The sequence below is a fragment of the Dipodomys spectabilis genome, unplaced genomic scaffold (genome assembly GCF_019054845.1).
Source record: "Dipodomys spectabilis isolate Male_0828 unplaced genomic scaffold, ASM1905484v1 ptg000215l, whole genome shotgun sequence".
NCBI classification, from domain to species: Eukaryota; Metazoa; Chordata; class Mammalia; order Rodentia; family Heteromyidae; genus Dipodomys; species Dipodomys spectabilis.
The window spans coordinates 11,274,975-11,289,548 of NW_024870892.1; the positions used below are offsets into that span (position 1 = coordinate 11,274,975).

Here is a 14,574-nt window from a genome sequence, read left to right on the forward strand (position 1 = left end):
TGCTCTACCACTTGAGCCACAGCACCACTTCCAGCTTTTTGGTAGTTAATTGGAGATAAGAGTTTCATGGACATTTTATGCACGGGATAGCTTTGAACTGTGATCATTGTGAGGAGCTAAGATTACAGGCGTGAGCCACCAGCACCTGACTATGTCTGGGCAGGACCAGCTGGGCTCTGGCTTTCTGGAGAAATGGAGACAGTACCAGGCCTGTCTCTAGGCAATCACTGTGGGGACAGGGAGGCTGGCTTTTCCCCAGCACGCTGCCCTGGGCCAGCTCTGCCACACAGGGCCCTGCTGAGGAGTCAGGAGGGTCTGCGGGGTGCCAGGCCTGTGCTGGCCTCTGGCTGTGTCTATGTCCACACGTTTGCCATCCCTGGAAGGTGGTGACATTGTCCCTGTTGTGTAAAAGATGCCCTGTGCCTGCGGGGCCCAGGGCTGCCCCAGCGTTCCCCGTGTCCCTCCCCAGATGTGTCCCACGTGTTCCCGGAGTTCCCAGTGCCTGACCTGGATGGCGAGCCGCTCCAGGGGAGTGTCACACCACGAGACATCAAGGCCCTGCAGCTGGTGTACAGACGGCACTGTGAGGTGACTGCAAGCCCCTCCCACGTGTCTCTCTGCTGTCCTCAGGCCGCAGCGGAGCGGGGGGGGGGGGGGGGGGAGGCCCCCCTCATACCCACACCCGCCACCTTCCTGCTGTCACTAGCTGCTCCCCGGGCACAGGGGAGACAGGAGCGTGTCCACCCACAGACGGCCCCTCGTCTCTCTGGGGACTTGAGAAGATGCGCTTTGCGCCCAGACGTCACGTGACCCCACTTTTCCTCCCAGGCCACCCTGGATGTCGTCATGAACCTCCAGTTCCACTACATCGAGAAACTGTGGCTGTCCTTCTGGAACTCCAAGGCTTCCCCCAGCGATGGCCCCACCACCCTCCCTGCCAGGTGACAGCCACAGGCCCACGTGGCTGCCACCCCCCACCCGCCTACTCCACAGTCCTCAGGCCCTGGGACTCCTGTGCTTCGGCTCCTTGTGTTCTTAGGGTCCTGCATGACTTGGGAGGCACCATGCCTTTCGCCCCTCTTCCAAGGTTTTGGCTTTTGTTTGGCTTTGGAGCTGGCCTTGATGGTGTCTTAATATATGGCTCAGGCTGGCTTAGAACTCAGATTCCTCAACCTTCTGGATGCTGGGGATGACAGGAGTGACCATACCTGGCTCCAATCAGAATTTCTTGTTTCTGTCTTTACCTCATGTGGAAGTGAGTTCAAGCTCAGAGCCTGGTGCTTTGATAAGCTGGTGCTCTCCCATGCTTACAGCCCTTTTTGGTTTAGTTATTTTTTCAGACAGGACCTTATCTTTTTGCCCCGAGCTGCCTTGGACTTCGATTCTCCTATGTATACCTCCCACATACCTTGGCTGGCAGCCTCACCATGCACAGCTTATTGGTTGAGATGTGTCTCACTTTTTGCCTAGGCTGGCTCAAACTTCCATCCTCCTGATCTTCCTATCCACCCAAGTAGCTGGGATTACCGGTGTGAGTTTCCAGCCTCACACGTGTGTGTGTGTGCGCGCGCGCGCGCACGCGTGCGCATACTAGTCCTGGTGCTCAAACTTGGGCCTAGGCACTGTCCCTTAGCTTTTCCCCCTGTAGGCTAGCTCTCTACCACTTGAGCCACAGCTCCACTTTCTGCATTTTGGTGGTTAGTTGAAGATAAAGAGTCTCACAGACTTTCCTGTCCCAGCTGGCTTCAAACCACGATCCTCAGATCTCAGCCTCCTGAGTAACTAGGATGACAAACCACTACTGGTGCCCAGCTCAAATCGCTTTTAATGGAGGATCTTAGAGGTGGCTGTGTGTCATCCCAAGTAGAGTGCTCTTGACAGGTCACCACAGCCTCAGCACGGGTCCCTCAGCATGGGGGCTCAGCGTGGCAGAGGAGGGGCGGGCAGGGCTGGGAGGCCTGGACCCCCCAGCTCATGGCCACTGCTGTCTCCCCTCTGCCCACAGTGACGACGAGGCCGACAGCGCCGCCGTGCTCCCTAAGGACAAGCTCATCTCGCTGTGCAAGTGCGACCCCATCCTCAAGTGGATGCGGGGCTGTGACCACATCCTCTACCAGGCCCTAGTGGAGGTCCTCATCCCTGACGTGCTGCGGCCCGTCCCCAGTAAGAGGCCCCTGCCACCCTGCCTTCCTGCCCCTTGCCCCTTCCTGACTGCCCCACGTGCTTGAAGTCCACGTGCAAGCTCTGTCCATGAGCCTCTGGAACCCTGGGCCTAGGAAAGTGCCCTTGCTTCTGATCCAAGGTGACCATCCAAGTGAATGGCCCTCCTGAGTACTCCCAAGATAGGGCCAGACATGGTGCTTTCTGGAAGGCTCCTGGAAGGTAGGCAGGTGGCATCTGGAGTAGCCTGGCTGTGACCCTAGCCACTGCCATGGGAAGCCACTGTCAGGGCCATGTAAAGTTGTCAATCCCCCATCCCAAGGATGTGCCAGCACCTGCTGCCCCTGACCCTTGGTAGCACTGGGGGAGGCACTTCCTGTGCCAAAGAGGACTGGCCAGGGTCACAGCCGCTGCATCTGGTAGAGCCAGGGCCACCCCAGAACCTACCCCTGCCCCATGGGCAGCAACCAGTGCTGCCCAGTGGAGTTTCAGGAGACCCTCGTGTCTGTGCCTGTGTGTGTCTCTGCCCTGTGAGGCCCCATGGATGCCAGTAGTGGTGGAGTACAGAAACTAGTGTCTCCAGGGCTGACCTGTTCCCCAAGTGTCCTGGGGCCTCTGCCCTGACAGTGATGACTACAGATAGCTGGACCTGGCACCAGGCTAGGCCCTCATTTTCCCAGGTGAGGAAGCCACACCAACGTTCATACTGCCGCCGCCACTGCCTGGCCTGTGGGTTATGCCTGCAGCTGGCCAGGAGAGAGCTGGGCCACTTCGTCTCTCTGCATAGCCCAGGCTGGTCTGGATCTTGCCATCTGCCTGTCTCAGCCTCCTGAGTGCCGGGGTTACACATGTGCACGCCTGAACTACCTTGTTTGGTTTCTCGGCAGTGTTACTTTTTTTTTTTTTTTGGGTCCGGTAGTGGGGCCTGAACTCTGGGCCTGGGCGCTGTCCCTCAGCTCTTCAGCTCAAGGCGAGCATTCTACCACTTGAGCCACAGCGCCACCTCCGGCTTTTTTCTTTTTGCTGATGTGGTGCTGAGGAATCGAACCCAGGGCCTCAGGCATGCAAGGCAAGCGCTCTACCACTGAGCCACCTTCCCAGCCCTCGGCAGTGTTACTTTTGTCAATAGGATTATGTGTCTGTAGTTGGGGTCGGGAGCCCAGGGCTGTGGATATGCTACCAGACAAGCGCTTGCCACCGAGCCACACGCCCATCCTTTATTTCTTATAGAAAGCCATCACAAAATGAATTTGGCTAGTAGAATATGCTTATGTGCACGGGTACAGTATAGCATGGTCACCCTTCCCATGTGGACACCTGGTGGGCTGTTTCTCTGTGGCTCAGTATGGGCCCACTGTGGGCAGGGGGGAGTCCTGAGGGGTCACCTGGGTGAGCAGTGCAGACAGATGCTGCTCCCTGCTTCTCCTCGGCCTCTCCAGCCCTGGCTACCCCCTCCCAGGGCCATCTGCTATGGCTTGTCCTGTGTGGTGGGCCTTGCTTGCCTTGGTCATGCTTGCCACAGCAGATGGGGTGCTGAAGTGCCAGGCCTCCCACACCATAGTCCCGCTCTTGCCTGCAGGTACCCTCACCCAGGCCATCCGCAATTTTGCCAAGAGCTTGGAAGGCTGGTTGACAAATGCCATGAGCGACTTCCCACAGCAGGTCATCCAGACCAAGGTATATTGGGGCGGGGGGGTGGGGGAGGAATGGCAGCATGGCTGCGAGGAATGGAACTTGATACTTGATGCTGATGGATTCTAGCAGTCTCTCCTGTGTGCAGAGGCTGGCTGCGCCCCCAGGAAGAGCTCCAGGGGCAGGGGCAGGGCCAGGACAGAACTTAGCAGATGTGACTTGGCTAGGCCAGAACAGCTAGGGCCTTCACCCTGTTCCTTGAGTCTTGGAGACACATGAGAAATTCTAAGTGTCAAAATGTGGGGTCTGGGCTGGGAAGGTGGCTTAGTGCAGAGTGCTTGCCTAGCATGCATGAAGCCTGGGTTCAACTCCTCAGTACCACATAAACAGAAAATGCCAGAAGTGGCGCTGTGGCTCAAGTGGTAGAGTGCTAGCCTTGAGCAAAAGCAGCTCAGGGACAGTGTCCAGGCCCTGAGTTCAAGCCCCAGGACTGGCACAAAAAAAAGAAAGAAAAGTAGTGGGGTCTATGGGAACAAAAACGATGCCTCGTGCTCTGGCAGCAGGCAGGGTGTGGTCCTCAGGCCACGCCCCCGGGGCAGGGCTGACCCCCATTCGGCTCCTCCCGGGTGGGCGGGGAGAGTCAGCCCTCAGGCCACGCCCCTGGCCCGGCCGGAGCACTGGGCAGCCAGGGCTGACCCCGCCTCCTGTCTCACAGGTGGGCGTGGTCAGCGCCTTCGCCCAGACGCTGCGGCGCTACACGTCGCTCAACCACCTGGCGCAGGCAGCACGCGCCGTGCTGCAGAACACGTCCCAGATCAACCAGATGCTCAGCGACCTCAATCGCGTGGACTTCGCCAACGTGCAGGTGACCTCGGCGGGCCGCCTGTGCACCAGACCAGCCCCCACTCCCCGCCCCCTCCAGCCCAGGCATCCACCGACCCCGCCCCACCCACAAGCCCAGCCCACCCCAGTCTGGGAGACAGGAAGCCTCCCTGCCCACGCTGCCCCTAGGCGCCCAGCTTCCTGGACCTCACACCACGTTCCTGGCCATTTTAATGGCTCTTTTCTAGGCTCAGAAAAGTAGCAGGGACCGGCCTGGAGAGGTGGCTCACACCTGCAAACCCAGAAGTGGCAGACAGATATTGGGACCATGGTGGTTTGAGGCCAGCCCTGTGTAGGAAACTAGTGAGACCCCATTCAGCCAATAAGACCACTAACCCTTGGTGACTGTGCCTGACATCCCAGCTACATGGGAGGCTCGGGTGTGAGAATTGCAGAACAGGATGCTCTGGGCAAAAACATGAGCCCCTACTCCTACCTAAAAAAGTAAACAGCTGGCACCGGTGGCTCACGCCTGTAATCCTAGGTACTCAGGAGGCTGAGATCTGAGGATCACAGTGCAAAGCCAGCCCAGGCAGGAAAGTCCGTGAGACTCTTATCTCCAATAAACCACCAGAAAACCGGAAGTGCCCCTGTGGCTCAAGCAGTAGAAACTTGCCTTGAGCTGAAGAGTGCAGGGACAGCGCCCAGGCCCAGAGTTCAAGCCCCACGTCCGACCAAAAAAAAAAAAGTAAACTGAAACCAAAAGGGCTGGAAGTGGGGCTCATTAGATAGAGCATCTACCTGGAAAGCACAAAACCCTGAGTTCAAACTCCAGTACCATCACAAAAGAAAAAAGAAAAGTTCAGGCACACAGTAGGTGGTTGGCCTTGCCTAGGCCTCCTTCCAGACCTGAGTGGCTCATCCATTAAGTACTAGCCAGGCAGGCATGGAAACGCACACATATAATCCAAGCTACTTAGAAGAAGAAGTAGCACTCTAGGCCAGCCTGAGGAAAAAAATATTCTCTTGTCTCAAAGAAAATATGAGCCCAGTGCCAGGGGCTTACTCCTGTCATACCAGCTGCTCAACAGGCTGGGATCTGAGGATGCTGTTCAAAGGCAGCTCAAGAAGGGAAATCCGTGAGACTCTTCTCTCCAACTAATCATCAGAAAACCAGAAGTGGAGCTGTGGCAGCATAGTAGTTCAGGAACAGTGCCCAGGTCCTGAGTTGAAGGCCCAGGACTGGCACACACACAAAAAAACCCCAAACACACAAAAAGGCAGGGGTTTGGCTCTTGGTGAGATGGAGGGAGGGGCAGGAACACAGCAGGCGGGATCACAGCAGGCGCAGCATGAGCCACGCTGAAGGCTGGGTCCCTGTGGCTCTATCCTAGGCTTGCCCAGGTCTCACAGGCCGTCCTCCTTCTGCAGGAGCAGGCCTCATGGGTGTGCCAGTGCGAGGAGAGCGTGGTGCAGAGGCTGGAGCAGGACTTTAAGCTGACCCTGCAGCAGCAGAGCTCGCTGGAGCAGTGGGCCAGCTGGCTGGACAATGTGGTCACACAGGTGCTCAAGCAACACGTGGGTAGCCCCAGCTTTCCCAAGGCCGCCCGCCAGTTCCTGCTGAAGTGGTCCTTCTACAGGTAAGTCCCTGGGAGCAGCTCTCCCAGGGTGACAGTAAACACGTTTCTCAAAGTCCTCAGGGACTGGTAGCTCAGTAGCCAGTGCTTGCCCAGTACATTGGGGGCTCTGGGTTCTGCCCCAGGCACCAAAAGAAACTGTAACGTTTAAAATTTTAAACATTGAGATCATGGCTGGAGGTGTGGCTCAATGGTAGACCTTCAGCCTAGCAAGGGTGAGGCCTTGAGTTCAAATCCCCAGTACCACCAAAAACAACCAGCAAAACATGATTTACCAGGCACCGATGGCTCATGCCTGTAATCCTAGCTATTCAGGAGGCTGATATCTGAAGGTCCATGTTCAATGCCAGGTTGAATAGAAAAGTCCTCAGGAGAGGCTGGGAAGGTGGCTCAGTGGTAGAGTGCTAGCCTTGTATGCATGATGCCCTGGGTTTGATTCCTCAGCACCACAGAAGCAGAAAAAGCTGTGGCTCAAGTGGTAGAGAGCTAGCCTTGAGCTGAAGAGCTGAGGGACAGCGCCCAGGCCCAGAGTTCAAGCCCCACGACCGACAAAAAAAAAAAAAAAAAAGGACTCAGGATTCTGAGTTGAAGTCCTGGTAAAAAATAAAAGTCATGGGGCTGGGAAGGTGGCTCAGTGGTAGAGCGCTTGCCTTGCATGCCTGAGGCCCTGGGTTCGATTCCTCAGCACCACATAAGCAAAAAGAAAAAAAAAAGCCGGAAGTGGCGCTGTGGCTCAAGTGGTAGAGCGCTAGCCTTGAGCTGAAGAGCTGAGGGACAGCGCCCAGGCCCAGAGCTCAGACCCCACGACCGGACCCAAAAAAAATAAAAAATAAATAAATAAAAGTCATGAAACAGGAGCAATGGATGACATGGCAGACAAAATGAGAGTCTGGAACATGGCCTTCGTCTGATGGCATTTAGAGGCCACTCAGGGCTGGCAGGTGTGGGGACAGAAGCAGAGGGGAGGCCGCCATTCAGGGGCCTGTTGCCCCCCTGGAGCCAGTGTACATCTGTAAAATTACATGCAAACTCAGTATAAAGAGGCTTGTTTCCAGAAGCAAGCTCATGAGACTGAGGAGCCTGCGAGGCTGGCAGCTGTTTGGTCGGTGGGGTGGCAGGAAGCTGGGCAGGAGCCCACACTGTGGCCCAGAAATGCCTGCACCGTTCTCTGCAGCCTCTCACACCACCAACAATAACCTCCTTCAAACACCACTGGATCCCCGCTACTCAGGAGGCTGAGACCTGGAGGGTGGCTGTTCAAAGCCAGCCTGGGCAGAAAGTCTGTGAGGTTCCATCTCCAGTTAACTACCAAAAAGCCAGACTGGAAGTGTGGCTCACGTGGTAAAGTGCCAGCTGTGACAGCACAAGGTTCTGAGTTCAAGCCCTGGTACAGACACACACACAAAAAAAGGTTCACAACTGTTGACCACAGCACTGGCAGCCCAGTCCCTGGACTGGAAATCTACCGAATAGGAATTTTAAACAAAGAAGGCCAGGCATGGTGGCACATACCTGTGGTCCCAGCTATTCTAGGAGGCTGTGGGAAGGAGGATGGTACGAGGCCCAAGGCCAGCCCTGGGGCAAAAGCACAAGGCACTGCCTGAAATACAACAAGAGCCAACAAGGGCTGTGAGGCCCCTACCCCCCATGAGTACAGCTGAGGGACTGGAGCGTGGCTCAACTGGTAGCAAGCATGAAGTCCTGCTTCCATCCCAATGCTGCAAAAACATAAAAATAAAAAAACATTGTATAGTTTGCCAATCCCTCCAGAAGAAGCCCAGTTGGTCCCTGCTGCCTCTCCTCACACTCTACCCTGGCCTGGGTGCCTCAGGACCTTTGCACTTGCCCTTCCCCCAACTCCCACCTCACAGCCGGCAGGTCTGAGGGCGGCTTGGGTACCTGGGGGTGTCCCCCTGAGTCTCCTGGCTTCTGTGCCCCACTCCACCCCCAGCTCCATGGTGATCCGAGACCTGACGCTGCGCAGTGCCGCCAGCTTCGGCTCGTTCCACCTCATCCGGCTGCTGTACGACGAGTACATGTTCTACCTGGTGGAGAACCGGGTCGCGGAGGCCACCGGGGAGACGCCCATCGCGGTCATGGGAGAGGTGAGGGAGCCCCGCAGGGGTTTGGCGCCCCCCTCCTCTGAGCAGGGCGCTGCCCCCAAGGCAGGCCCCAGGCGCAACCCGCAGGGGTTTGGCGCCCCCCTCCTCTGAGCAGGGCGCTGCCCCCAAGGCAGGCCCCAGGCGCAACCCGCAGGGGTTTGGCGCCCCCCTCCTCTGAGCAGGGCCCCAGGCGCAACCCCGGCCGACTGCTCCTAACGCCCTAGAGAGGCGCGGGGGCACAGTGGTGAGCGCATTCACCGCGCAGCTACGTCGGGAGGAAGCCGCCCCGCTGGGGCCGGCCGCCAGCCCACAGCCTGTGTCTGGAGCCGCCTGTTCTGGAAGTCTCCCATCCTATCCCTGAACCGCACATTTCGGGACCTTGTGTGTCTGCTGCTCCCAGCAAGCGCGGTGGCCCAGCGTCCCTCCGTGCTGCGGCTTGGTCACCGCCTGCTTCTGTTCCTGGCTGTGTAGTGCTCCGTGCGTGATGGGCACCCACGGCTGCAGTGCGCATGTGTGCCTGTGCAGCCCCTTTCGGCACTTGGAGGGGGGCTTCCTAGGGGGTATAACTGCTGTGCTGCCTGGGGTTGCTTCCAGAAAGAAATGAGGTGATGTCTGGTGAGCTTTCGGTAAAATGCACCTGCCACGGACCCATGGCAGCTGGTGCTCATGGGCAGGGCACAGCCTGGGGGTCACCCAGCCCAGAAGGGGGTCACCCGGGTGGCAGTGTGATCTCACGTAGGCCAGGATAGCAGGTGGCTAGTCCCACACCACCATGGCCAGGCCAGGCCACCCGCCGCCTCCAGGGGCTCCAGGTGAGCCGGCACCCCAGGCTGCCCAGGGCCCAAGCAGGCCTCTGCTAAAGGTGCTGTGGGCTCCCCTACCAGACCCCGCAGACGATGGCCGCCCGCCCCAGCGCCTGACCCCGGCTTCTCTTACAGTTCAGCGACCTCGCCTCCCTGTCGCTGACGCTGCTGGACAAAGGTGCGTGTGTCCTAGCCCTCCCCCCACCCCCGGCCACCATCCTGTGAGCAGCACGTGGAAGTTGGGGTGGCCCTGGTGGGTTTAGGAGCGCAGGGGCAGGCAGGCGGATGGCAGGTGGCCCGGGAGTTGGCCCAAATCCTGTGATGCTTGGGGGAGGCTCGGCAGCCAGGCCCCGGCCGGTGGATGACAGTCCCAGAAGGTCAGAGGTCTGGGGCGCCTGTGCGTGACCTGGGCTGGCGGCGGGAGCTGAGGTCAGGTAGCGTCCCGGCCACCACAGGTCCCAGGCCATCTGTGCTGCCCCCGTCTGAACATGGGCTTCTCTGTCCCTCCATGCGGGCCCCACAGAGGACATGAGTGACAGACACGGCAGCGAGGCCGACACGGACGGCCACAGCCTGGGCGAGCCCATGGTGAAGCGGGAGCGCGGAGACCCCAGCCACCCGCTGCAGGGCATCTAGCACCTTCCAGAGCTTCCAGAAGGTGTGGCCGGCCTCTGGGAAGCAGGACTCCCTCGGCTGCCTCTCCTGCTTTAGTGCCTCTAGATGACGTGATGTTTACGCTGACTGAAGGAGCCCCCCCGGCCTGAGGCCCAGAAACTATATGGTGTCACTTGGGGTGCGGTAGCCCCCGGGTGCCCCCCTGTCCCTTAGCAGCTGGGAGGGGAGCACAGGGCACAGGCCAGGGGGGCGGACAGCCTCCCCCCGTCGCGCCCTGCCCTGTGGGCGGCTGCAGAGCGCACTGACCCATGGGCCCCTCAGGACGGGACGTGGAGTCCTGGCCCCATGGCCTGGGTATGCTGAGGCACGAGCCCCCCTCCACGTGCCAAAGGCCGGAACACCAGACAGATCCACAGCCTGACAACCAGGAAGCCACACGACCCGGCCCACTCGTGTCTAAACAATCAGAATCGGAAGCGATCGGCGACGGGCTTCTGTCCAAGTTCATTGCCAAACTGCTGGGTCTGGAGCGGCCTTGTTCCAGGGGCCGGCGGGGGTCAGGGTCACCGGCCATCTTCCGCCACAGCAGTGCTGGACCCATGGACTCTTCCAGAACACCTCCCTCTAATAAGCCATTCTGGAGTGCTGAGCCCCAGCAAGTCCCAACTTGACCTCTTCCAAGTGAAGCTCTTCTCTAGGGACACATAGACGCCAAGGACCCCCTGGAGGGCGGCGACCCCCCCCCCCCTCCTGTGCCACGCAGGACTTCCGGCCCCACGCGGGGAGCAGGCCTCTAGGCTAGGAGGTGCAACCTAATGAAATGCAATAGTTTCTCTTTTTGGAAAAATGTTTTGCCAATAGTTTTGTGCTGTAATTGTTCTTAGAAGGTTTCTTAGGAACGTGTTCACTGCAGCATATCAAGTCCGCAAGGTTTTGTTCTCATTCACGCACAAGGTACGAATGTAACTCACGTGGCCTTCGAAACCTCTGCCCATACTCGGGGTGCCAGCAGGGTGGGGGTGCAGGGAGGGAAAGATGCACTTGTTTTCCAACAAAAAGTCCATAATGATCATGCTGTCTGTCTGGTCTAATAGTTCGAGGCAGGAAAGAGGGGCTCCAGAGCGGCCCCCCTCCTGCTGGCCGAGCGGACGTAATGGCCCCGGCAGCCACTGCATTTGCTCCCCAGGGACCCAGACAGGCTTTGCCTCCCCCCTGGTCCCCCTCCACCCCACTCTCGGCAACCTCCCACAGGGGAGCAGGGAACACCCACGATCTAGGAGTCCTGAGCAGGGCTGGTCCCGCGTCTGCAGACAGCCCTCCCCCCCCCCCCCCAACTCCCAGCATCTCTACACAGAAGTGGCTTGGTCCACAGAGAGCACGTTGAGGTTGGTGGGACCAGGAACTCTATTGGGGGGACCGTCCTCCTCTTGGGGGACCGTGAGCAGGCCCACAGTGAAGTGAACCAGAGGAGTGGATTCATGTCCCGTGCCAGGCCAATGCCCACATGCCCCAGCCGATCCCCTGCCAGGCTCAGACTGTCCTCAGTATTGAGACCCCACAGCCCAGGCTAGCGGGTGCCACACAGCCCACTAAATGCCCACTGCCCCCCTCACGGCAGCCCTGCATAAGGTGCTGAGGGCCTGGGAGGGAGGGAGAGAGCAAGCCCACAGCTCACCTGTCCCTGGGCAGGCTCCTGTCTGAGCCTCCTGTGCCAAGGTAGGTGTGCAGGGGAACATGGGGCTGCAGACACGATGGGCGGAGCCCCAACAGCCACCTCAGTCCTTGTGGAAGTCAGGATGGCCAGATAAAAAAGCCTGGGTCCCTGAAGAGCTGCGTCTATCACTGTCCCTGCCTTGGGAAGTTGCTGCCGGCCTGACACGAGGTGGGCAGCACCCCACACAGCCCCGGCTCCCTCCCCGCCCCCCCTCCTGCACGCTGCCAGATCGCGCTCGGCTCGTGGGCGCCACACAGTGGAGACCCTCCTCCATCCCAGGCAGACCCTGCCCCACCCCCACCCTGCCAACGCCCTGGTGTCAGTTTCCCTACCTGAAAGATGGCAAGAATACCCACATGCCCATCTTGTGAGCACCAAGTATACACACAACCCTGAGGCGAGTCCGCAACGCACCTTCTCCCCTCAGTGTCCCTGCGCGTGTGGGGACCGGGCCGTGCTCTGGGGCATCCTGAGCACCATCTCCCTGGTGTCTCCCCCCACTCCACGCCCCTTGTGACAGCCTACACATCCCCAGACACTTTGGGGAGTAAATGGAGTTCACTGTGGCATTTTCACACATGAACACAGTGGATCTGCATCGGCCTCACCCCCCCACCCTTTCCACATCCCCTCCATCTCAGTTCATGACTATTTGCATATATGCAAATACACAACACAGGGCCCATTCCTCCTCGTCCGCCCCCAGCCTTCCCCACGCTGCTCAGCCCAGCCACCAGCCAAGCCTGTTTTACCTTCCTGACTCTGTGTGTGTGTGTGTGTTACACTGGTTTTCACCAGGGCATTTCAGATGTGCAAATATGTTTTTATCAGAACACTTCTCCCTACTGCTTTTTCTTTCTTGCACCCCCATCCCTTATTAATCACCAGCTTTCTTTTGTACACAGCTAGCTGCACTCTGTACTGCCTCCGCCCTTTTTCTTCCCCCTCCCCCCCCCTCACCCCCCTACACTGCCCCAGTTAAAATCATGTTCTGTTGTCTCTCTCGTATGCATATATATGTACATGCCCCTGTATATGGCTGTCTTTGAATTCTAGCTTCCACATACGAGCAAAATGGTGACATTAGCTTTCCGAGCATGCCTTCTCTGACTCAACATGACCTTCTCCAATTCCATCCTGCAAATGACATGATCTCATTTCTCTACAGTCTGTGTAGTGTTCCACAATATATAACGTCCCATCTTCTTTAGCACACACCTTAGCATCTTGTCCCGGAATCTTCCAGGAGGTCTCAACCCCATCAGTAGCAGCCACCCTTTGCTTTGTAACCCAGGCATCAGTGTACTCAGCCACCATTGGGAGGTGGGGGGGGGAGGTGGGGAAGGGGGAGCTTTGCACTTACTAGGCAGGTGCTCTACTGCTTAGCCACACACCCAGGCCCTGTTGCAGTTATTTTGGTGGTGGTGGTGGTTGTAGGGCTTGAATTCTGGGCCTGGGCGCTGTTCCTCAGCTCTTTAGCTCAAGGTGAGCGCTCTACCACTTGAGCCACAGCATCACTTCCAGTTTTCTGGTGGTTCATTGGAGATGAGTCTCATGGACTTTGAACTACGATGCTCAGATCTCAGCCTCCTGAGGAGCTAGGGTTATAGGCGTGAGCCACTGGTGCCTGATTACAGAGCTATTTTTGAGGCAAGGTCTCACGTTTTGCCCAGGCTGGCTTGGACTGTGTTCTCATTTACACTCCATCTTCCCTTAGCTGCGATAGCAAGCATGTCCCACCATGCCCGGCTTCGAGATGTCATCTCAGAGACTTGTCTCCAGACCTGGAACCACAGTCCTCCAGAGCAGCTGGATGACAGGCCACCTTGCCCAGCTTTCTTTAATTGGTTAAGACCTTCTTTACTCGGGCTGGCCTTGAGTCCTCTGAGCTCTGCCTCCCAAATAGGATACAGACATCAGCCACCAGTGCCTAACCACCCTTTATCAGTGCATTATCACAGGTATTTTGGTTTTGGGAGAGGGTCCAATGCATTTCCCACAAGCTGGCCTTGAACTCAAGTCACAGCTCAGCTAGAGGGAGGGAGCCAGAGCAGGAGAGGGGAGGCCTCAGTGCCAGGCAGAGGGTGGGGCAGCAGGGAACAGGGCTGCAGGGGTCCTCTGCGTGGACACCCCAGTAGGGACCCTGACTCCAGGGGCCCTGAGCGAGGTGCCTGTCAGTGTGTGCTGGGGAAGGGGAGGCATGTGGTCAGCACCCAGTGCCCAGCTGGCCCCACTCTACACTTGATCCCCAGAACCCCAACTGTGAGCAGAAGCACAGCCTTGGCCCCTCATCTCCATCTCTCTTCCTTTTGATACCCTGGGCAGCTTGGTATCTTTCCAGCAAATTCCCCTTCACAGGTGTTTTTGAAGAGTGGCAACCGAGAACCCAGGGGTAGTCAGGGACTTTGGAGATTGAGTTTCTTAGGAAACAGACCTGTTTCCAGGCCCATAGCCTGGGGCAGGTTTTGAATGTATCCAGTGCTCTTCTGCCCCCTAGTGGACATTCTGTGACACAGCAGCCAACCTGTTGAAAGTTTGATTGGGGGGGCGACGGGGGAGGGGGCAGTGGGCAGTCATGGGGCTTGAACTCAGCCTGAGCCCTGTCCCTCAGCTCTTCAGCTCAAGGCGAGTGCTCTACCACTTGAGCCACAGCACCACTTCCAGTTTTCTGAGTACTGGAGAAAAAAGACTCGGACTTTCCTGCCCGGGCTGGCTTTGAACCTCGATCCTGAAATCTCAGTCTCCTGAGTAGCTAGGATGACAGGCGTGAGCCACAGGCGCCTGGTACAAGTTTGAGTTTTTGTAGTTTTGTTTCCTTGATGGCAACAAAATAATGAAGAGAAAGCTTTTGACAAAGGAGATGGCTGGCCACCACAGGGGAAGAACCAGCTTCCTCCCGACTCCTCCTCAAACCTTCCCTATTTACTTGTGAAGGGAGAAGTTGCCCAGCTGACAGCTTCCACACCAGGAGTCTAAACTGTTCCCAAATGTTCAGCCCAACCTATGTGGCCTCCCTGGAGGCTGCATGCACTCCAGTGCACGCACACACCTCCGTAAAAACCCTGCTGGCACTACAGAACACAAATGTA

The 14,574-nt window shown here is 57.9% G+C and overlaps 1 protein-coding gene across 2 annotated transcripts in view; it reads left to right on the forward strand.

Moving 5' to 3' along the window:
• Rfx2 (regulatory factor X2) overlaps positions 1-9,891 on the forward strand; it is a 28,050-nt gene extending 18,159 nt beyond the window's left edge. For both annotated transcript variants that reach the window (XM_042697197.1, XM_042697198.1), the window contains 9 exons: positions 470-588; positions 829-941; positions 2,006-2,163; positions 3,740-3,837; positions 4,508-4,657; positions 6,046-6,254; positions 8,203-8,356; positions 9,292-9,334; positions 9,680-9,891. In XM_042697197.1, the coding sequence (XP_042553131.1) occupies positions 470-588; positions 829-941; positions 2,006-2,163; positions 3,740-3,837; positions 4,508-4,657; positions 6,046-6,254; positions 8,203-8,356; positions 9,292-9,334; positions 9,680-9,792 (1,157 nt within the window). In that variant the 3' untranslated portion in view covers positions 9,793-9,891. The remainder of the gene's footprint in view (positions 1-469; positions 589-828; positions 942-2,005; positions 2,164-3,739; positions 3,838-4,507; positions 4,658-6,045; positions 6,255-8,202; positions 8,357-9,291; positions 9,335-9,679) is intronic.
• The last annotated feature ends 4,683 nt before the right edge of the window (positions 9,892-14,574 follow it).